Consider the following 24,166-nt stretch of genomic DNA (forward strand, 5'->3'; position numbering starts at 1 on the left):
CGATTTTGGAGAACATTAATAAAGCTGCTTTGAAAATGACAGTCAAATTATTCATAATAAACCATCTTGAGCCTGTAAATACCGTTCATCCTAAAAGTTAATTCATATAAATAAAGAATTCAATAATTTTTCCAGCAACGTTTTTGACTGCAATGAGTTGGAGTTATCTCCCGTATTTCATTTGATTGAGTTTATCCATGCAAATGTGATATGTGGAAACAAAAATTAAACTTAAAAGCATCCCGTAATTAAGCGTGAATGTAATGCGCATGCGCAAGATTGTAAAATCCGAAAAAAAAATATGATTTGCTGATTTTTTAAAGGAATTTTCGTTGATTATTAATAAGCGAAGCTTGACTGAGAAAAAATAAAAACTAATTGGTAATCTTCAAGTGTCAATTATGTTTAAAATATATAAACCAAATGACAGTACTCTTCCGATTTCCGATTTCTCGGTATTAAAGCCCAAAATTGTGAGTTTATTATTTTAATAAAGTAGTATAGATAAAGTTGAATTAACTCATGTGGTAATGTTGTTTTGAAAATAAACTACATTACTAGGCTTTGTGCACGTATTTACGTAAGACTGACATGATGTAGAACGCCTTTGAACCGTGATACATCATTGTTCGTGGGGGACCAATTTTTGCGGCTTTCGTGAGTTACCCATGCCCACGAATATTCATCCCCATGAACGTATGTACATGTACAATCATTTCTTTAATATTTATCAAAATTATCCCGAACTTGCAACCAACGACATTACGTCCGAACTAACCAGGACAATTAATATACTAACAAACATTGACCCCCACGGATACAAATGATTCCACAGTATTAAATAAAAATAAAAAATTTGACGTCACATCCTGTATTCCGGTTTGGTTAAAATATAAAATGTACTTAGTGCTCTGAATACAACGCTGGTTTATGTCTTACTGTTATTAAAGTAATTACCAGAACAAATTGCTAATTTTTAGGTTTACACGTAAATATAAAGAATAAATATATGTATAAACTAAGGTAGATTTATTAAATAAATGACAGCTTTTAATATGCTACAATTCAAAGTAGGGAGTGACATCGAGTAAATTTTTCATTCCAAGTCAAGTTCTTCTTTATATAACTGAATAAGCATGTTATACTTGTTTAAACGGGATATTTAAAATACATTTTATAAAGACAATTGACTTAACTAATACCATCAGAATTAACAGTTAATGGTCTCTTTAGTGCTCAATCACCAATCCCTGCTCGCTGTATAGTTCATTTACATACTACCAGATCACAGTAGAATATATGCACACAATAACTGATCACCGTAAATGTCACATACACAGAAACTAACAGCGTCGAATTTATTTACACATTTATTTGTTTCTGTACAGTTCATGTACACAATAACCGATCATTATAATAGTCTCTATTGGCAAAATGTTTAATCACTGTTCATTTACACAGTGACTGAACACATTATAAATGTTAAATACATCAGAGTACATTGATGTCACATTAAATATGATTGTTTTCATGGAGGAATTCTGGGTACCAAGACCTTTTATTTTTCCCCCTCTAGGTGTGGTAAGACTGGCTACTCTGCCAAAAAAATATGATAAAGTACATAAAGTTAATGATTCTGGTAATGAATAAAATCAAAGGTAAGTTGATGAAATATCTAACAAGACAAAGATTTCAAGTTATAAAAGAATATTAAACAGCTTTTTCTTCCAACATGTCAGTTATTATAAATCTTATATGAATGTTTCATATTATTCCACATATAGCCAAGTGACACTTATTAAATCATTTTTATTCATCCACAGAATCTTGCATCCATGTTTTGATGATCACAATGTGAAGCATTAACAGGACTTATTACTGTAGTCCATACGTATTTTACACAGGTAAATTTTAACGGTTAGAAGAAAGCGACAAACAGTATGCCCCCTTTTGACAGCATACTAGATTTGTACAAAAAAAATAACAACCTGTCAATATCCAAGCTACCTCCAAGCTGGTCTTGAGCTGCACGAGGCAAAGGCAAATTCATCAAGACAACGTATGCTCTGATCTACAACAATGACATTGATTATTTGTTGATTATTCACTATCATACTCTACATGAATTGATAAAGCTACATACACCAAGAGTTCAAACTGATTACAATAAAACATACTTTGGTATTGTTATAAATAATTATATCAAATTAATTTACAATATCTTATTTATTTATTATAGGTAACTAAATTAATACAATTTGCAAATTAAAAATATAAATCCAAGTACCACTCTTGCTTTTTGGTTAATTACAACGACTTGTTATTTAAATTAACAATGAAACTTGACAGTAGATTTAATTAATGAAATACTGTATTTCATATTCATATTTGATTATGTAATTAACTACACCGGATGGTAAATGCAGTTTATCTTGTTATAATTTCGTATTGGCACAATTACGCATATAAACATGTCTTTCAATTACCTTGTTGACTATTAATTTACACGAAAATATCTTGGTTATCTAAATCAGTAATACAACGTACCAATCTGAGTGTCCATTCGTTCTAAGTACCTGTAGACACACAGCTCGTTGTTATACCCTGATCCAACCCATAGAAGATGAGTGTTGGCATCATAACACAGACTGTATGGTGAGCAAATATCGGATGAATTTATCTTTAGATGTGACAGGAACCGACCGTCTTTGTTTATAATATGAATTAGTTTGGTTTTACCATCACACACAAGTATGTGTGAAAGCGCATCGGTAGCTATTCCACGTGGCTCTAGTCCTGATCCTTTAGGGTGTCCTGTGTAGGAGAAACGATGTCTTCCTCCACGCCCTGTCACCACTACAGCACTGAATGCGTCAGACACCACTACATCCCCATTCTTTAGCTCTATTATATAGTTAGGTTCTCTATACAATTCTAGTCCTGTGTTGTCGTGTTTAATTGTTTGTGTCTGTTGTCCGCTCTGGTTGTACCGGGTTATCATACCTGTCCTATATTTGCACATCCCGACCAGTAAATTCCTAGTGGACGGGGACCAGTACACACACCGTGGCTCCCATGCTGATGTTGGTTTCTTTAAAAATGTGGTGGCTGTTTTCATATCCGATGACAACTTTTTGATGTTTTAATTACTATCAATATATAATAGCTCACAACGGGTGTTTACTGTGTGTAATACACCACGTAAGTCACTACATATATCTTCCACACGATGCAGAGTGTCACCTGCTCTGTTTGTCATGATGAGAGTCTTTCTGCCGCTGACCCAGACTTGGTCTGATGTTACAAAGGAAATATGATAACAATAACGGACATCGTTCACTGTGAAAACATGAACGAGCGCAGGATAATCCATCAGTTTCAGCTGACAGTCGTTTCCTTCCTGTGTGCATTCTAATTCTATGGTTGCGAGTTCACTGACTGACTCCATCTCATCAACGGTGGCTGATATACAAAAATAAAACATAAACAGTTCGATATAACAGATTTATTACGAACAGAATAGCATTTTAAAAATATTCTTTTACCTGAGATTTTTGTCTCTGTGGTTGTGAGTTCACTCAGTGACTCCGTCACATCAGTAGTCGCTGGAATGAGATCTACAAACATAAGACATAAATAGTTAAATTGAGCAGAACATAAGAATTTTGAAAATAATGGTTTCAATGAATCACTGCTGAAATTAGATCAAGAAAAATAAAACAGATTCTGTTAGATTGAACAGATTTATACGAACATAATGGCATTTGAAAAATATTGGTTACCTGAGATTTTTGTCTCTGTGGTTGTGAGTTCACTCAGTGACTCCGTCACATCAGTAGTCGCTGGAAAGAAATCTCCAAACATAAGACATAAATAATTAGATTGAACAGAACATAAGAATTTTTAAAATAACTGTTCCATTAATTTGTCTGTTGTAATGTGCCAATTTAGATCAATTATACCAAGACAAAGGACTTTACACATGTAGGTAGTTGTATAAATTACAATATGATAAATGCGTCAGTCTCATAGTCCACTCATTGATATCAACAACTTTAAAGGTATGCCGAAGTCATCTGTACCGAATCTTATTCAAACGATCGTCATGTCATTTTTAACTTGTGAGATGCACAAAAAATAAAACTTTTTGTATCTAAATGATGTTAATAAGTACTTAAATCATTGATATGCATAAAGTTATCTCTAATTAATTAATTAATTGATTAAACAATAACAAATGATTTATATATATATATATATATATATATATATATATATATATATATATATATATATATATATATATATATATATACATATATATAAGAAAACAAGTGATGATGATCGACAATTAACAAGTGCATACTTAAATCTTTTGAAAAATGGTAAATGTATGATCATATTCGTGTCACACCGAAAACAAAATGTCATTCAATTTGCAATGATAACAAATCAGACATACCTGCCACTCTCTGAATATAGTTGTAAATAACCACCTTGTTGTTGTCCTGTGATCCAACCCAGACACGGTGGGTTTTGACATCATAACTCAAACTTTGTGGATAGAAAATTCCTGATGGTCTTATCAGTAGGTAAGACAGGAACTGTCCGTTCCAATCTATTATCTGTACTGTTTTGGTTATATCATCACACACAAGGATGTGTGACAGCGCGTCAGTACAGATTCCACGTGGCCGTAGTCCTGATCCTGATGGAGGTCCTGTGTAAAAGAAACGAAGTTCTCCCCCACGCTCTGTTACCACTACAGCACCAGACTTATCGTCATAGTCAGATACCACGACATCCCAATTGTTGTTCTCGGTAATATAACGAGGTTGTCTATACAGTTCGAATCCTTTGCTGTAATATTGTATGGTTTGTGTCAGTTGTCCGCTTTGTTTGTACCGGTTAACCTTTCCTTTTTTAAATTTCTCTCTATACATCCCAATCAGTATATCCCCAGAAGGAGACCAATACATGCAACCTGGTGTCCATGCAGACTTTATGAATATAGTAGTATTTTTCTTATCTTTTGACAGTTTGTTGATAAAAATGTTTTTACTCATATAAAGTAAGTCACCCTCACTGTTCACTGTGTGCAATCCATATCCATCGGCATATAAATCAGAGAGGCACCTGTGCTGTTTGTCAGGATAAGTTCGCTTTCATCATTACTGACCCAGGCCCGGCTTGATGAAACACAGGAAATGTGTTTACAACTATCAACACCTGTCAGTGTGATACATTGATGAAGCTCAGCACCAGACGTCATTTCCAGCAGACACTGGTTTCCTACGCGTCGGTTTCCTCTCTCTGTGATTTGGATTGCACTCAGTGACTCCATCACATCCTCCTTGTTGAGTGACTCAGTCATGGAGTGCTGGCTGGTGTGGAGTGTAGGATGTATCTGGGGGAGGGCTGTCTTTATGGAGGAGAGGAATTGTAGCGGTCTGATTACTCTCATCTGTTCATATATGTGTACATATCTCTGTAGGGAGACAATGTGTATGATCATTTCTTTCTTCTGTTTTAAACATCTGTGTTTGAAATCAAAGTCACAGAACACATTACACATGCAATCTTTTTGTATATAGTCAATGAGATGCTTCAGTGTCTGGGCCTTTGTTAACATATCTGATAGATGGAGGGAGAATTTTGTGTGACAGATTTTAAAATCAGATCTGATTCTTGACAGGAGAACAGGTCTGTAAAAGAGAGCCTCACTTCTGATGGTGTAAATGATACCACTGTGCTGTTGTCGCCTTTTTTCAAATGCTGTTTTTACTTTTAGTTGTTTATGCCTTCTATGCTCTCTGCAATGGAAGCAGACAGGGAGATTACAAGGTTCACAATACGCTCTATATAGTTTGCCAGGATGTCGAACACAGACCTCTTGTGAGGGGATGTAGTTCAATTTCTCATGGAATGTCACAACAGTATGATCTATTGTTCTGAGGTCTTTTACATGTTTCTCTTTACACTGCGGGCACAAAGCACATGGGCACGATTCACAATAGTAATGTTTGTCTCCCGGACACTTAGAGCACTGATGTACTCTATATGTGGTGTAGGTATTTTCAAATATTCCTATGAAATATAATTATAAAACTAGTAGACTAATTGTTCTCGAAAAATTAGAGGTCTTTCCACCTCATTATTTTTTATGTTTAAAATAAGATTGCTTCAATAGAATAAAGTATTTTTTTCTGCGTTACTTTATAAAAAAAAAGTGTCAAACGATTAAGTTTGCAATTTTTTTATCGCTTGACCTAGACCTTTGACCTTGATGTCATTTTGATCTGACAAGGTAGACCCTTCATAACCAAGTGGTCCGATGTATCTATAATTATTGATTCAAAAGTTATTTGTGTATTTATTGAATCATCGAAACTTTCAGGGGCAATAACTGCTAGAAAGGAACTTTAGACCCTTTCGGTATGGTAGATCGAAGGAGCATCTAAGTGTTCTGAATACATTAGCAAACGTTTCAAGTCTCTATTTCTGACGGTTAATGAGGAGTAGCGATAACAAACATTTTGTACAATAGGGGCAATAACTCTGTAATTGTTACATGGTAAGGGTCAGAGGGCTATATTTTAAAATGTCTTAGAATGTCCTACTACATCCATGAAAAAGTTTTTCTCTACAACCCTAAACAAAAGAGATCTAAAAACTCATTAATTAAGAGATTTCCAGATGACCTTGACATTTGACCTTTAAGTCATTTTGTTCGGCCAAGGTAGACGCTTTAATCCCAAGTGGTCCGAAGTCTCTATGATAAATAATAAAAAAGTTGTAAGTGATTTTATAGAAATGTAAATACTTTCAGGGGCAATAACTACTAGAAGGGGGGCTCAGATCCTTTCGGTATGATAAATTGGAGAATCTTCTAAGTGTACTAAAGACATTGGTAAAAGTTCCAAGTTTCTATCTCTTATGGTTTCAGAGGAGTAGCGATAACAAGCTTTATGTAAATAGGGGTAATAACTCTGTAACTATTTAAAGGAAGGAGGCAAGGGGCTATATTTTAAAATGTCTCAAGATGTCCTACTACTTCCATGAAAAAGTTTTTCTCTACCACCCTAAACAAAAGAGATCTAAAGACTCATTAATTAAGAGATTTCCAGATGACCTTGACCTTTGACCTTTATGTCATTTTGTTCGGCCAAGGTAGACGCTTCAATCCCAAGTGGTCCGAAGTCTCTATGACAAATAATAAAAAAGTTGGAAGTGATTTTATAGAAATGTAAATACTTTCAGGGGCAATGACTACTAGAAGGGGGGCTCAAATTCTTTCGGTATGAATAGATTGGAGAACCCTCTAAGTGTACTGTAGACATTGGTAAAAGTTCCAAGTTTCTATCTCTTATGGTTTCAGAGGAGTTGCGATAACAAACTTTTCGTACACAAGGGCAATAACTTTGTAAGTTCTAGGAGTTATCGAGCAAAGGGTCGTTTGGTACCATAACTTTTAATGGCCAATAACATAAAGAAAAAATTGTTTCAATATCTCTTGAAATAAAAAAGCTGTCCCTGGAAAAAAAGAGAAGAAAAAAAATAATAACTAGTAGACTAATTGTTCACGGAACAATTAGAGGCCTTTCCACCTTCCATAATGATTCAAAAAAATTCCCGAAAATGTTGATAATTATTGAGAAATTAGAAAAAAATCAATTTACGAAAAAAAGAAAGGAAAAAAAAAAATCGGTTCCGCACAGTGGTATCGATCCGAGTACCCTTAGATTCCTAGGCGAGAGTGTTGCCACTACGCTATTTCGCTTGTTTTCTGATCGAAGGTAAAATTTGTTGAGTTGTGTAGTGAATTTGGATGAGGATAGAAAGAAGAGACGAAGCGTTCTTCTGTCCATCTAAAATTGATACCCAACGCTGAGGAACCTTTAGAATAGATAGGGGCTTAGCGATTGGTTGGGAGGGCAGTATTTGTTCACCAGTTTATTCATAAAAATCAGTGCTGCTTGTAAACAATGTGGCCAGATAGCGTTGACTAAGAAATCAACAGGCCAGGTCAAACTCTGGTCGCCAGCGGGTATTTGAAGGTGTGGGAACATTTGTTGGAACTTAGCTGATGCGAATTCTCCTTGTGATTTGAAATGCACGTGCTTAGAAATCTATAAACTGTCATGCATTCGTGGATTACAAGTACGGAAAATCGGAACTGAATTAAGGCCAGTCATGTATTTCAGCCAAGTCGGGAAATAAACAAACTGAAAGAAAATGTAAATTAAATTCATCTAAAATCGGGGTCTGGGAAGGAAGAGTTATCTTTCGTTGCACTTCAACACAAGTCGTCACAGGTTGCCGATAGAAATGTAAACAAAGATTTTCAGTGAAATTTGAGCGTGAATTTATTAGATACAAATATCGAAGCGTTGAAATTTCGTTTCTCGGGACGATGGTTCGATGCCGCTGAGGTGGATAACTTTCTTCAATAGGGTTCATTTCGTTTGAAATTTGGCAGGCAATTAGATTCAGGTGTGGGGAACAGTCCCATGAATTTTCGCCGAGTTCTACAGAGTTTTACTGGAGCTGGAATTTTTATTTGGAGGCGTAGTCTAAAACGCGGTCTGGAGTCAAATGGCAGGCAGTTTTTCACCTTTTAAAAAAATTCTGACAAACGGTTGTAACGCTTTTTTAGGTTTTATTTTAAAAAGGAATATTAAATTTCAAGTTCAAATATCGAGGGTCATGTTCATATAAGAATTCAATCCTTGTATAAAAGAAGGGGGGGGGGGGCAAATTGTTCATAAAACTGAATCCGATATATATGTTGCATACACTTATTACTCATAAGTTCTAAGAGGTCAAAGGTCAAAGGTCAAGGTCAAAGGTCAAGGTCAAACCTAAAAATAAGGGGGGGGGGGGTTGGTTGTTTTAAAGAGCTTATTGCACATATAAATGAATCTGAAATGTATATGTTAAATATACTTGTAACGCATCAGTCCTTTAAGGTCAAGGTCAAAGGTCAAGGTCAGGTCAAAAGTCAAGGTCAAACCTAAAAATAAAAGGGGGGGGGGGTGAATTTGTGTTTGAAAGAGCTATTCGTACATATAAATGAATCTGATATGATAGATGTTGCAGATACTTATAACACACCAGTCCTAAGAGGTCAAAGGTCAAGGTCAAAGGTCAAGGTCAAAGGTCAAGGTCACTCATAAGAAAAAAAGGGGGGGTGTTTATTTCTATTGTGTTTGTGAAATCAATGAAATTGAAAGGGGAATTACTGCCAGAAAGGGACGTTTGACCCTTTTGGGATCAATAGATTGAAGAAACTTCTAAGTGTAATGAAGACATTGGTAAACGTTTCAAGTCTCTACCTGTTTTGGTTTCAGAGGAGTAGCGATAACAAGCATTTCGAACAAAAGGGGCAATAACTCACTAACTATTACAAGACGGGAGCTGAAGGGCTACATTTTGAAATGTCTTAAGACGTCCTACTACATCCTTGATCAAACTTCTCTATATCACCCTAAACAAAAGAGATACGAAAACTCATGAATACACAGGTTTTCAGATGACCTTGACCTTTGACCTTTACGTCATTTTGATCGGCCATGGAAGACGCTTCCATCCCAAGTGGTCCGAAGTCTTTGTGACAAATAGTAAAAAAATTGGAAGTGATTTTATGGAAATTGAAATACTTTCAGGGGCAATAACTGATAGAAGGGGGTCTCGGAACCTTTCGGTATGAATAGATTGAAAGAGCGTCTAAGTGACTTACAGACGTTAATAAAAGTTTCAAGTCTCTATCTCTTATGGTTTCAGAGGAGTAGCGATAACAATCACTTCGTACACAAAGGGCAAAAACTTTGTAAGTTCTGGGAGTGATCAACCAAAGGGTCATTTGGTATCATAACTTTTAATGGCCAGTCACATAAAGAAAAAAATGCTTCAATATCTCTTGAAACAAAAAAGCTGTCCCTGGAAAAAAAGAGAAGAAAAAAAAAAAATAATAATAATAATAAAAAACATAAGAAAAACAAAAGGTCTTTCACCTGAAAGGTGGAAAGACCTAATAAAAAACATAAGAAATACAAAAGGTCTTTCACCTGAAAGGTGGAAAGACCTAATAATAATTTGATTGATACATTCTTTTAAATACATAAGATAATTTTATATCTAAAGTTACGATAAACCGGATTAACCGCTTTCAAGGACATATATTTTTTAATGGATGATGACATAAAATGCAAAAAGCGGGAAAAAAATCTTTTTTGAACAATTCCGTAAAGATGGATTAAAGATGATTTATAGACACTTAAAAAATATAACCTATTTAAACCACCCTTTAGCCAGCTATACGTAATATTTACGCTAGAGTTCTTAAGGTATTTAATGTATAACGACCACATTTAGAACCTAATTAATGAATTGTCCGATATTCTTGATAATGATATCATTTTGAAGGTGTTAACAAATAAAAATACTCTATCAAAGGAATTTTCAAAATTTTGATTATGGTCAAATTAATTACACCATGAATTTTGTTTTGAGGTCTATGGGCAACGTATGTTTTATTAAAATATTGTAAAAAGTAACTTAAAATAAGTAAAAATCTCTTGGTTAATACATGCCTAAACTATCTCTTTGATAAAATATAAAAAATAAATCATTCACCGCAGATATTTCGACGATATTTTGTTTTTCATTTTTTTCATCAAGGAAAGACAACTCGTATTTAAACCATTTTTAGGTGTACAATGACCGGTTTCTTATATGTTGGTTCATTAAACTTTCATCGTTATCTTGCATTATATTTTTAACTAGTTTTAAAATGATTCAAAATTATTCAATATCCCTTTATTATAGATTAAATAGCTTAATGTCCATACTTCTTTTATCCACCTTCATTATCCTTTGAAAGGAATTTACGCTCTCTTTAAGTTGTCTCTATTTTTAAAAAAAATCCTTTTAGTCAATTTTGATCAATCTAAAAAGTTTAAATGTAAATTCCTGCGTGAATCCTTAATTTTTGAAGGCCTGAGTGATAATTTTGTATTGCGTGGAAAGGGGGGGGGGTTCTAATATGTTCCACCACAAAGACTCTCTCTCTCTCTCTCTCTCTCTCTCTCTCTCTCTCACAAAATCATTTATAAGGGTGTTATGACAATGTACTAGACTTGTTTTCATTTCTGGTCAACGGGAAAATACATACACGTTTCTGATAGTGATATTATTGAGGGTTATCGTGTTCAAAAATCCAAACATGTAAATTTGTAAATCCGAATATGCAATCGTGTTGATGTGTTAGCCTGAGTATGAATGAGTGTAATTTTGATCGTATCACAAAAAAAAACTCAGGGATAAACACATTAGAGTTGACCCCACAGGCATTCAGTCTAAATTTTTCGTACAGGTGCTTAATTGTAGCTGTAAAATGCTGTTTGTTATTTACATTTAACCTGCTACTATAATACACACTTTCCATCTGTAATCCTTGCATTTGTATTTCCGTTTTATGAAATGTCACGGCTGACATGTTACAAATTGACAAATGTAAAGTCTACAAGTTTGTCGAATTTCGACATGACCATATATGGAAACAGTGACGTCACTGTTAGAAAAAGGCTATCTGCAGGTAAAGGTATGCCGTAATCGCAGGAACAGGGACGGAGTAAATAAAAAAAATATTATGTATAGGCCTATAATTTATCATCTCTGAATAACAACATTTCTTAGAAAGTATTATTTTAGATTTGTGTTCATTTTATCAAGAGAATATATAAAAGATGCGAATGAAGAATTCAATTGGCTTTAGATATCTTCCTAGAACTGAAAAAAAAATACATTTAATGACTTTGTTTGAATACACGTGTATAAAGATAAATACGCATTTTTATTAGAGTACATGCAAAAAAATTGTTAGAGTATAGGCCTCGGCTGAATTAAGAAAACATCTCCAAAAGCATCCTTATTGCTACCATAGAGTTGGGACAAGAACCCCCCTCCCCTCCCCTTGCGAAAAATTAAACGGGGTCGGCCAGCTGAGTTGCAAAGTTTTCGATAAGAAAAACAAACCATTTAAAGGCATTGGTTTTGAGATTGTGATTAATATGAGACATAAGAAGTGACAGCCTTTTAAAAAAATAAATTAATAAAAATTCAAAAGGTAAGGTTAACTGTCGTGAAATTAAAATGTGTATTAATTATTTTAAGAAATGTTTCATTGCATTGTCGGCAATATATAGGGAAAAAAGCCTATCATGCAGGTAACAATTGGCATTTTTTTTTATTTCAAGCAATTATTACGGGATATGAGTATGACGTCCTGAATGTCGGTTCAATACAGACTCACTTTGTGAAGTTGGTTGATAAAAATTTACTGGGGAGCTATTATAATACAGCTTTACAGCCACATGTGAACTAGCTGCAGGTCTGTAGCTCCCGGTCTGAAAAAATTCAGATGGACGACCTGGGAGCTACAGTGCCTCCCATAATAAATAACTTCAATTTACGGCGCACAAAAATATGCGCTGGATTTTTTTTACATTATTATTGAAGATTGTGTTATTATTTATCTTTCACTTGCACAACAAAATAAAAGTATAAATACATGTAAAGTAACAAATTTTTCCGCAAAAAATTACCACATCTTTGCAGGTCGTTTATTCTAACTAATTCAGAAAAATAACAAGAATAAAGTGTCAATGTGACATCAAACCGGGTTTTCTTTTGTGTGAACAGTATTCATAATCCATTTGTTAATCCTGAATTGATAAATACTACCTATCCAAAGAAATGGGGTAGTCTATATGCAATGATTTTGCCCAAAAATGACTAAGTTCAACAGCTGATATTTTTTCATAAATTATCAGAATCCTAGCAATTTGCATACCTCTGATATATGCATAATTGATCTGCAAAAGAACACCTTCCTATCTTGAAAACTTTACATTTGTCAATTTGTATCATGTTAGATGCGCTATTGCCGAGCCTGAAGTTCCAAATGCAGAAACTATGGATTGAAAGTGTGCAAAGTTAAAGGTTTAATTAACTAATGTGAACAATAAAGTTGCAAAATGTGCATCATGCGAAGGAACTGACTAAAATCTTACACGTGTTCATGCCCGAGTTTTATAGGTTACACGATCAAAATTACACATATTCTTACTCAGGCTCATACACCAACAGGATTAAATAATCGGATTTACAACTTTACAAGTCTAGATTTTTGAACACGATTACCCTCCATATTATATATGTGGATATAGCCGTCTGCCCAGAAACATTTCACATCGCTAGCGTAAAGCTTGTATATTCTGTACATGTTCAAGAAATTTTCTTCAGTTGAACAAATCAATAGATTTTCACGAAATATACACAAAAATGGAAACTATGTATAGGCACAAAAACCCGGCTGTTTTTTAAAAGGTCATTTTTGACTTAATAAAAAGTTTTATTTTAGGTTTTTGATCATTTGTTAATACTAAGTTTAAAAACATTGCTATGTGTTTGTGTATCACCTTTGAAATCCGTCAAATTTAAAAGATAATCTTGTGTTTGACAAGCATAACTTACTTATATTGTTGTTCTCATCAGAATTGTTCCCAAGCACATGACATTAAAGCAATTTCGAATAGTTTATGCATTTATCAATTTCAATTCTTGCACTGCCAAGTAAAGAAGTAAATTACATACATTTATTGACAAAGAAACAAAAATGAAAGGGCGGACAATTTTTAAATGATGCAGTTTCACAGATTTTGGAGACGCAAAATAAACGATAACCATGTTCAGTGGGTCCCATTTATCTTTACAAATATCAATAAAACTTTCAAGATTTGTAAAGAATATATAGAAAACTTGTTAGTATGCAATAAAAAGAAGACTCATTAACAAAAGTGATTCGGCAAAAGTTGTGATCTACAGTTACTGTAGTACACGTTTACATTGAATAAATTCTAATTTAATATGGTTTTTGAACCGAAAATTAGAAAAAAATCAATTATTGACTTTTTTAATAACATATATTGAACAGACATTGCAATTATTTATTGTGTGCCTTGTCTATTCCTGTCACGCTCACAAGTTAAATTGCAACGTATGTTCAACATATGTTTCGAATAACATATGATGCACATACGTTGTGCATACGTTGAACATATGAATTTTTCACAGTATGTTAAACTTGTGTTTAAAAATATGTTTGAAATATATGGTAAACATATGACAGATTCAAAACGTATGTTAAAAATTTGATATTCATATGTTCAAACTATGTTCGACATATTTGTAACCTATGTCTGTTTCAAACATATGGTCAGCAAGTGTTTTTAAGTTGAGTTGTTTTTGTTTACTAATATTTATGGCTTAAATTTTACATTTATGTATTAATGAAAATGTATATAATCAACTTAGGTATATAACAATACCAATGTAATTTTTAAAGAAAAAATATTTGTTAGCAAATCTGCATTTCAGCCTGAATCGGCTTTTATAAATAATCTTATTGTTTGCAAAAATATATTTTACGTCAGAGAGGCAGATATCAATATGCTGGAGGAATTAACGTTAACTTAAGTAAAGAATAGGTTTTTATTCCTTCTTTAAAATGATATTGTACAGTTGCTTCTGGAATAGAGTAATTCTACAGACTATAGTTGTGTTTTTATAGAGAATTCGTATTGAAAGTCCTTAGCCTATATTCTAAAAATGAAATGTCGTCATTGTATATTCTTTTACTTTTTAAAACCATCACTATACTTGGAGTTCTAAAGCTGGTTAAATTGAAGAAAAATATCCGAGGCAAATACAGTGATTAAATTATCGAGTACGAGGGTCAATCAAAAAATACGAAGATGTTTGTCATAGCTATGTCACTTAACAGCATATAATTACTTAATTTGGTAAGCATAATTTAGCAATATTTTCAAACAATTCGCAAGAAAAAAAGTTTAGAAATTCCTTTATTTCTAAGAATTATTTAGAATCTAATCCTGCAAAAATGAGGTCACGGCGCACGGTCAAAATCTGTGTTATGTCAAGAATAAACCATATAATGTTGAAGGTAATATCGCTATAAATTAGACTTAAAAACAAATAATATTGAAACCTCAAATTAAGTATAGTCATGGAATTTAATGTACCAAATAATGACAGGATAAATTGTTTTGTCAAACAGATATTAGTAACTAAAGAAAGATAGTCCTCTTTAGAATTGACTAAAATCATCGACGTCGCCGGACGTCACGGCGCATCGAGAAGCACAAACAAAATGGATTTAACTTGGGATAAAGTCGATACAAGCTGTGATGGTAATTGTATTTTGAATAAAAAACAGTCCAAAAGAGATTAGATAATCTGTAAATATTTGGTCAGAAAATAGGTAACGGCAACCGACGTTCATGTATCCTTACTGTAAACTAAGAGATACACGATTAGAAAATTAAAACTTCGAAGAACTAACTTATAATTCTCGAACAAATGTGTGCAAATGAGATGTTAAGTTGTTCAGTATCATTTTAAATTGTAAGGAGAAAAGCACAAGAAACTAACCGTGATATAAAGATGGGGTGTATCTATAAACTGTGCGTGTTTAATATTGACGTCATGTTTTGAACGTTACCGTGCGCGGTAGTGACAAAACATGTTGTTTTTAAAAAGGGGTAACAAAAATACCGTTTCATCAAATGGACTAAAACTTCGCAAATCAATAACATAAGTGTTGGTGCACAGATTAATCTGTTAAATATGACCTTCATGAAAAATATATGATAGACAGCCACATTGTCTTCGTATTTTTTGATTGACCCTCGTATTTACCATGATCACGAGTGTTAGAATGAGGAGTTCTTGGGAAGGGTTAGATCTGTAAATTTCTTTTCACAAAGCTACAACTCAAAAGCTTACGGCTATATTTTATTTTAACTTAATAATCCTTATAGTGAACACAACATTCAGATCAGACGCATTTAAAGACTTAGAAAGTGAGTGAAGCTCCCAAAAGTAGAAAAAAAGCTCATTGCAAAGCAACGATTATGTCTCCTCGCGCAATTAGTCAGTTAAGGTGGCTCAACACACAAGTGCATTATTTATTAGATCATAAAGGTATAAAGTTTAAAATGTAATTATACGAAATGAGGCCATGTCGGTTTTAAATTATTCCATATGATTTTTTGGTATTTTCAGTAGAAACCAGAAACATGGTTTGCTGCAAACAGAATATCTTACAGTTAAAAAATGGTATCAATATAAAACAATTTTCTATGTTTAGAGGTGAAAGACAGCAACATTTTTTTTTGAAATATTTTTAATAAATTGTAGATATTTTTTAAACCTACGGATAAAATCTACAAGCCAACTTTAACTTACATTTTACAATTGCAATACAATTAAATTTAAACAAGAATTCGAGACAAAATTGTGAATTTCAAGAAAAGCTGGAAAATTTTGAATTTAAACCGATTTCGATTGAAAATAAATTGATCACGTATTAAACCATATGAAATTGAAAAATAACACAATGTTGCACTTATTCTAGCCGAGGTTGTTTAGCTTAAAAATGGTTCGGTCGTTTATTAACTTATGATACATATCAATTTTTCAGAAAAATCTGCAGTGTTTTTTTTTTTAAGTTTTATCTTAAAAATGATTCTGATCAGGATAACTTTTTTTTTACTGTGATCGATTCAAATTGAAAATTTGCAATTTTTCTAAAATTTAGAATTGATGTATGAACTTCTTTATAAATCATTATTGTTTGATAAGTGCGTCATGGGACTAGTTGTTTTTCTTTAGAATTTTTCCATAGGTTAAAGTATATCAGAAAATAACAATTTTAATTTTCAATAGAATTATTTGAATTAAAAAAAAGTATTAACTTGACCAGACCCTCTTTGACACGCATTTCTTGACTATTATATTTCGCAACAATTAAGACAAGTTTAGGTCTAAAACGCCTGTTTTCATCCAAAACAATTTTCCCAATAAAACTTCTATTGGCTGTTAAACACATCAGCGATAGCATCAATTAAACAGTCAATGACAGATTCTCCATTAATTTTTAATATGTAAGTATATATATATGATTTGGAATTAAATTTAAACATTAATTTTCTTACACCTTAAAACTGTTGCATGATGTATATTTCTAAACTCATGTACAATTGTGGTAAAATAGGTAAAATGCATATAAAATAATCACTAGTTTATGCATAAAATCATTTTTTTTATTGTAAATATTTTGTGAATATTTTAACAATATAAATGCGTAGGAAAAAATATGCAAACCATTTTGATATAGCAAACTATTGAGTGAAAATGTGTATATTTGTAGCAAATGGAGATTTCTAAGATTTCTATGGATGTAGACTGAAAACATTGTGATGAATTATCCAGGATCAATATATTCTTTTTAAGCTCAACGTTATCTGCACAACACTCCATATACCAGTTATGGTAATCAAATATGGCTCTGACTGTATGATAAATACTAGTATTAACAATTACTGAGTTCTAATGATTTATGTAAGATTTTAAAATCTCAATTTGGACCCACACAAAAAAACCTCAACTCATTTAAAAGCAAAACAATATATTTATACATGATATTCCACTTATATAGAGCCAGCACAGAAATGACAAGCGAAGCGAGCTATACCGGCAGGAAGCGCGTGAATAGAACATTTAGAGAACATTTGGCGTCAGTTACTCGGACCAGGAATGCCCTGTTTTTATTGGACCAGCAGTTCCTTGTTTATATGGCGCGGGTATGTAATGGTTTCCTGACTTATTTTACAGCGATGTGTAGATGTGCCCGATTAATTTCACAGCGATATGTAGAAAGTCACTTGTCTGTACTTCATAAGATATGACGTCATAGTTAACTTTGACGTCACGATCGGCATTCCTTCCGATCGTTCTTAGGGAATGTATCGTTACGTACATGTAATAAGTGATATTCATTGTGTTTTTTATATTGTTTATTTAAGAATTATGTGTTGAAGCCTAAGATAATTAAATTGTCCAGTTTAAAGATCTTGGATGTACTAAGGCTTTTAAGCTTAACGTATTGTACAATCTTGAATATATGGAAGTTTTACAATATTTTTGACGAGATTAATTTATAATCAAATATTTCGATATAGAATGATACAAGAACTATCCTTTAAATGAGCGACGTGTCCCAAGGGTCTCTTGTTTAGATTTCGCCAGGACAAAAAAGAACATATTAATGATATAACCAAGTATTTCAAAGAAAAAGAACGGTAGTCTTTACAAATCATTAATTTCTATTCTGCACATTTGATTGATCACGTCTATTTTATAGCGATGTTTGGCTACTCAGGCACTTTACGTTATTGAGACCTCTTGGGGACAAAATCAGGAAAGAAAAATCTTAATGAGATTTTAGGATTCAATGGAAGGAACGCAATAATGATGCATTTATTGAGTAAAATTTCAAAATATATCCGGTAGATCCTAAAAAGTTTATTTGTATCCGATGACAACCGGAAGTGGCTGACAAAATATTGATTCTTTTTTGCACATTTACATGTTAACGTCTATACTGTAGCAAAGTTTGGTTGCTCAACCACAAGCCGTTTTTAAAGTTTTGTGCGGACAAAATGAAAAAAGACACATTTAAATGAAATATCCAAGATAATTTAACGAAACATGTAAATCTTTCACTCGTAAGGATTGGTTTAGTGCCTTAAATAACTTTGGGGAAAACAATATAAAAAAATCATCATACTGACCATCATTTGAAAAAATTACTTTTTTTGTTCCCTTCAGGTCACGACCGAAAATGACAAAAGACAATCCTATACCTTTTGTACATTCTACAAATGATATATCTAACATCTCGAAAAATTTCAATTTTCTATCTCAAATTTAAGCGGACAAAATTACAAACTTAAAAAAAAATTAAGGAAATCAACGACCGAAATTGACGTCATTCATACAAAAAGAGTTGTTTATAGATCTACGTACTTTCTAAGTAAATTTCAAGAAAAATAATCCATGCGTTTAAAGATATCGCATTTAAAGGCTTTACAAAAGCAATAAGGTCCTCTTAAAACTGAAAACCATAATGAATATACATAAAATGATATTTACATGTGCTCAACAAATGATTAACATGTGTTTATAAAAATGTGGTTTTCATATGATTATGTAAAGCACGTTTAATATAAATTTAACATATGATAAACATATGTTGATAAACATATCTGTTAATGTTAATTTGTTTTTTTCTGAGTATAAATCTCAAGTTATTTCATGAATGTATGATATTTCCTTTTTTACATTTGAAAATCATACATTGTATTGCTAATAATGATAATTGGGTAATGTTCATGTATTTACGTTGGATAGTGTTGCACCAAACTCAGAAAACACAAAACACGGATTGATTCTTCCTTTTCAAGTTTTTGAAAAGTTTTTAAACTCCATAAAAATTGGAATAATCCCATTTTGATTCAAATTAAATTTATAGTCTGGATAAGACTCACAACTGTTTGATTAATTTTCTTTAACAAAATATCTTTTAAAATCATTTTTATAGGTAACGTGTTCCTTTTTTGTATTTATCTACATCCAAACTAGGCAATTACAGATTTGTCATTGTTACAAATTGCCCATGTGATAAAACTATTTGTATAAGGATACTTATTTTAGAGCGAATTGAAATTTTAATCAAGTATTAGAACAACACTGCGTGACATGTCAATATACTAGAAAACAATTATAAAACAACGATCGAGATACTGACAATTGAAGTCGAATTCAAAAAAATAATAAGAACACAAAAACGTTTTCAGAAAGAAATTGTTAATCGGAAAATCTTAAAAAAACACGATATTACATGTAAAACTATTAAACATTACAAATAAAATGAATAAACAGATGGTATATTTGCTTCATAAAATAAATTAACTTAATGTAAACAATGTTTTTATATGATATTTTTCCTCAATCTTTAAAACATTGCAATTTGTATACTTTATTGTTTTGATCTTAATCACAAAACAAATTAATAAAGTATTATTTTTATTTTATTGATTTGTTACCTCTGGTCTATAATGGCCGTGGTTTGAACATAATATATATATATATATATATATATATATATATATATATATATATATATATATATATATATATATATATATATATATATATATATATGTAAAAGCTTAAGTGTGATATTGAGTGAATGAAACACCGAAAGCTGCAGAAGTATAAGAATATAAGTATAAACTTGAATTCCATACCAATGCAATGAATGCATCAATATTCTTTAAAAATCATTATCATTATATTATATATAAGGCGTTATGTTGTATAACTTGGCAGTACAATTGATAACTGTAGAATAAGGTTGAGAATTTAAATATTAAAACACATACCTTCTTCAAAAAAATGTAGTTCTTGTCCTTGTGCATATTCCACACATTTTTTATGCAGTTCTTCACAGTTCGCTTCCTTACAAAGAAATTGTATGAAACTAACGTCTTCTTTCGAAAAAAGATTTTTTTCTAGAAGATAAGCAAAACATTCCAACACGGAATTTGCCGGCATGAGGGATTCCATTTTTCTTGTAGAATCTACAAAACATAAATTATAATACAATATTTATAATGTTACGTTTTGTAAGTGCGACGTATTGTGTTATTAGATATGAATGAGTTTGAATATTTGAAGTGTTAATTTTCTAAAGTTTTTCTTAACAATTTGCTATGGAAAACCGGCAATGTTAAAATTCATATTTTAATTCATTTAGCTTATTAAAAAATGAAATTAAAAAAAAATGATATTGCTATGTTAAAAAGACAATGTTGTATTTAATATCAAGATTAATTTCTCTTCTTGAAATAAGTAAAATGTCTAATAATTTCCGACAAACTAAACAGTATATTCAGAAAATTAAAATTGTCGTCAAATATTATAATGTTCAGACAAAAGATAATATGTTGTAGAGAATATCTTAATACTGATGAGTTTAAGAAAGGGATAACATTATACACAAATCACTTAATACGAATTCTCTTAATAATATTTTTCTGAAATTATTTTGAAAATTAAATGCAACACTTGTAGATAATTTTTAAACCTATGGATAAAATCTACAAAATCAATTATCACTTAACTCAAACAATGCTATACAATCATATTTCAACAAGAAATTAAAACCAACAACAAGATAGAATTCGTTTGACATTGCACATCTTTTCGTGAATTGGCTGATGAAACGTTTATTAAAACTTCATTCATAGCGCAAATGCTGTTACTCTTGCGTTTATACTTAATAATATCTTGCATATAACTATATCTAGTTTATGTAGTCAAGCTTAAAGTCTGCATTTGGAAAGAAATGCTTAAAAGGTCGGCTAAAGCTTGGTATTACTCTAAGTTGTATTACAAACATGATTCTTTATCAAAATTATAAATTATATTCATTACTAACCGCTTAATATACTCCTTAGCTGTTGGAATTTCTGCCGTGGAAAATCTTTTGCCAAATCACCACATAGTTTTGCAAACTGTAGTTCTTTGTCTAAGACTGCTATTTTGCTTTCCACCAAATCTACAAAAAAATATTTTATACAACATTTTTTTTTGTATGACGGATTTGTAAATTTTGTAAGCTGTTACAGTTAAAGACGCATTTCATTTACAGTTATTATCGGCTATGTAATTTTCTGATAAAAACGCATTGTTGGCACATGCCCTTTTTATGAACTAGTATTATTTCTATATTAATTAAAATGTACTGGTCTGCAAGTGAATATTATCAAATAACTTTAAATTCCAATTTTTTTCCAATTCGACAATCCCACTATAACTAAATTTTGACAGCAACCCCGACCATGTGAAACTCAAATTAATTATTTCAATACAACATAATTAGATTATACATGTTATTTCGGATACATTTAAAAAAAATAGTTGGCTGATAGGTGATGACTTATAATTAATTTCAAATCAACAACTATTTAGCATATACACAATTGCAACTGATTTGTAATTGAGCAAGCAATAACAACTACTTAATATCCTGCGAACATGCACTATGATATTGGTTTTTATTCTTCCATAATATATATTCATAGGATGACATTGGATCCGTATTGTAAATAAAATTAATTTCATATCCTAAGATAGATAATTTCACTTGCAATAATTTGTAAAAATGCATTTTTATAGGACTTCTTTTCAATTTACGCTTTTTTTTATAAGAGAAGTTAATTTTTTTGCTAAAAATCAAAATTGTGTTTTTGATAGCTTTTATAGCTTAAGCAAGTCTGCCAACTTTAACCAAAGTCTCTCTGTCTCTAGAGCTGTCTCTGTCTCTCTCTCATATTTAAAAAATGAAAGTTTGATACTAGTTCTGATATTATCTGTCTCTCTGAGACAGGAGACTATTCTACTATTTCGGTGGATGACATTATAGTCTAGTCCGATTTAGTAAAAAAAAATAGCTTTTAATTATTATTTGGTCCAGCATGGTTTTTAAATGTAACCAAAGTGTGCTGATTCCAAAAAAAATATGCTTGCCTTCATAAAAAAAGACGTAAAGTAGCTCAAAATGGCGGACGACCAAATTTTATATTTTTTTTTCTTAAAGTCTTTTTATTATTAACAAACAATAATGGAATGATCCAGCTTAGTATTTTATCATATCTAAAGTGTGCTAAGATTGAAAATCAAAGTACTGAAGTACTGACGGGAGTTGATTTTATCGATTATTATTCATTTTAAAATCAACGATATGTTACTTTGCTTGGCGAGTAGTTTATAATCTGTCTTTGAATTACGCATATTTTTATAATATGAATTCTCGGACTTTTCCGACAAGAATTTTGAGAAAAAATCGTATAAATCGTGTTGTGTAATGATAAATGATAGAATTGATTCAATCAAACTATGCATAAGTAATCGAACTGTTCAAAAATTGTATGGATCCAAGCATTAATGAACTCTAGTCTCGTTCAAACAGATGCTCGATTAATCTCCAACAAGCAAGAGAATGGGTACACCAGGTCACGTGATAGCTTGATGACACGACCTCTAAATATAGAATGACTCTCTGTTTGTCGGAGATTTACGGAGACAGCCGATGGTTGAACGAAACTTTATTGAACTCTGGCGTATGAATACATACGACTGCTTAAAAATATCTAAATTGTTCGTACTATTTTACATCTGACTATATTAAAGGTAGTAATAAATAAGTTTCTTAAAAACCAATGCTTCAAGACACTTCGAATTTATCGATTATTTTCAAGAACTAAATCTTGTCAGCGGTGATGATTTGTGCTTAGGTCCAAACACTGCTTCACTTTCGGTTTGCCAGAGTAACTGCATAGGAGAGTTGATTAAAATCAGCTCTCAAAAATTGCAGGCCTTTCACAAAAAGCGTTAATTAGGTCAACATGGCGATTCAAAATGGCAAATACCCAGATTTTATAATTTTTTTCCTAAAAAAATTAAACTAGAGAAAACGCATAATAAACAATATTGTTTTCCCTTCGACTGAAATGTCACATTTTCATTGGTTTAACCAAAGCACGTGATTGCCTCATATATCTCTATATTTGTTCTGTGAGAAATAATAGTAGGCAATATGGCCGTCATTGGTCGACGCTTCGCTTACTCATTTTTACTCATTATACATTTCATAGTATTTTATACATAAACTGCATGCCGTAAATTCTTAAAGTATTTGGAGTAGTTGCCCTTTGTAATTCTTTAAAATTAGAGTAGTTGCCCTTAGAATATTGACGTCACTTTATTTTGTCTGGAGCAGAACAAAATGGCAGCGTCGAAATTTGCTCAAATCTCTGCAGAGGAAAGGTAGAAAACATTTAAAATTGAATGGCAACAAAACATTGTAAGTAAACATGGGTGAAGCAAAGATTTTGAAAGAGTATTTGAAAGGTGAGATTGAAAATTTTGAAGAGTTTAAATGAGTTAAATTGGACGAGATGTTAGGCATCTTGTACATGGCTTTGCGTAGATCATCGCTATTTGTGAATAGATATGTCGCTTGATAGTCCTCGAGAAAACAAAACACTTATTAGGTTAGTTACTGACTCACTACGGAAATATATTGGGTTGATCAATCTCATTGATCAACCCAATATATTTCCGTAGTGAGTCAGTAACTAACCTAATAAGTAATAATAATTCAGTCCAGCAATGT

The 24,166-nt window shown here is 31.9% G+C and overlaps 1 protein-coding gene across 1 annotated transcript in view; it reads right to left on the reverse strand.

Moving 5' to 3' along the window:
- Nucleotides 1–1,010: 1,010 nt before the first annotated feature.
- Nucleotides 1,011–24,166, reverse strand: part of LOC117687724 (uncharacterized) — a 36,258-nt gene continuing 13,102 nt past the window's right edge. Inside the window, exons 8-15 of the mRNA XM_066086596.1 lie at nt 21,428–21,547; nt 20,370–20,567; nt 4,463–6,087; nt 3,783–3,842; nt 3,546–3,617; nt 2,548–3,462; nt 1,989–2,071; nt 1,011–1,596 (exon numbers count right to left, since the gene is read on the reverse strand). Coding sequence (XP_065942668.1) covers nt 5,090–6,087; nt 20,370–20,567; nt 21,428–21,547 — 1,316 coding nt within the window. The 3' untranslated portion in view covers nt 1,011–1,596; nt 1,989–2,071; nt 2,548–3,462; ... (1 more) ...; nt 3,783–3,842; nt 4,463–5,089. The remainder of the gene's footprint in view (nt 1,597–1,988; nt 2,072–2,547; nt 3,463–3,545; nt 3,618–3,782; nt 3,843–4,462; nt 6,088–20,369; nt 20,568–21,427; nt 21,548–24,166) is intronic.

The sequence above is a fragment of the Magallana gigas genome, chromosome 1 (genome assembly GCF_963853765.1).
Source record: "Magallana gigas chromosome 1, xbMagGiga1.1, whole genome shotgun sequence".
NCBI lineage: Eukaryota > Metazoa > Mollusca > Bivalvia > Ostreida > Ostreidae > Magallana > Magallana gigas.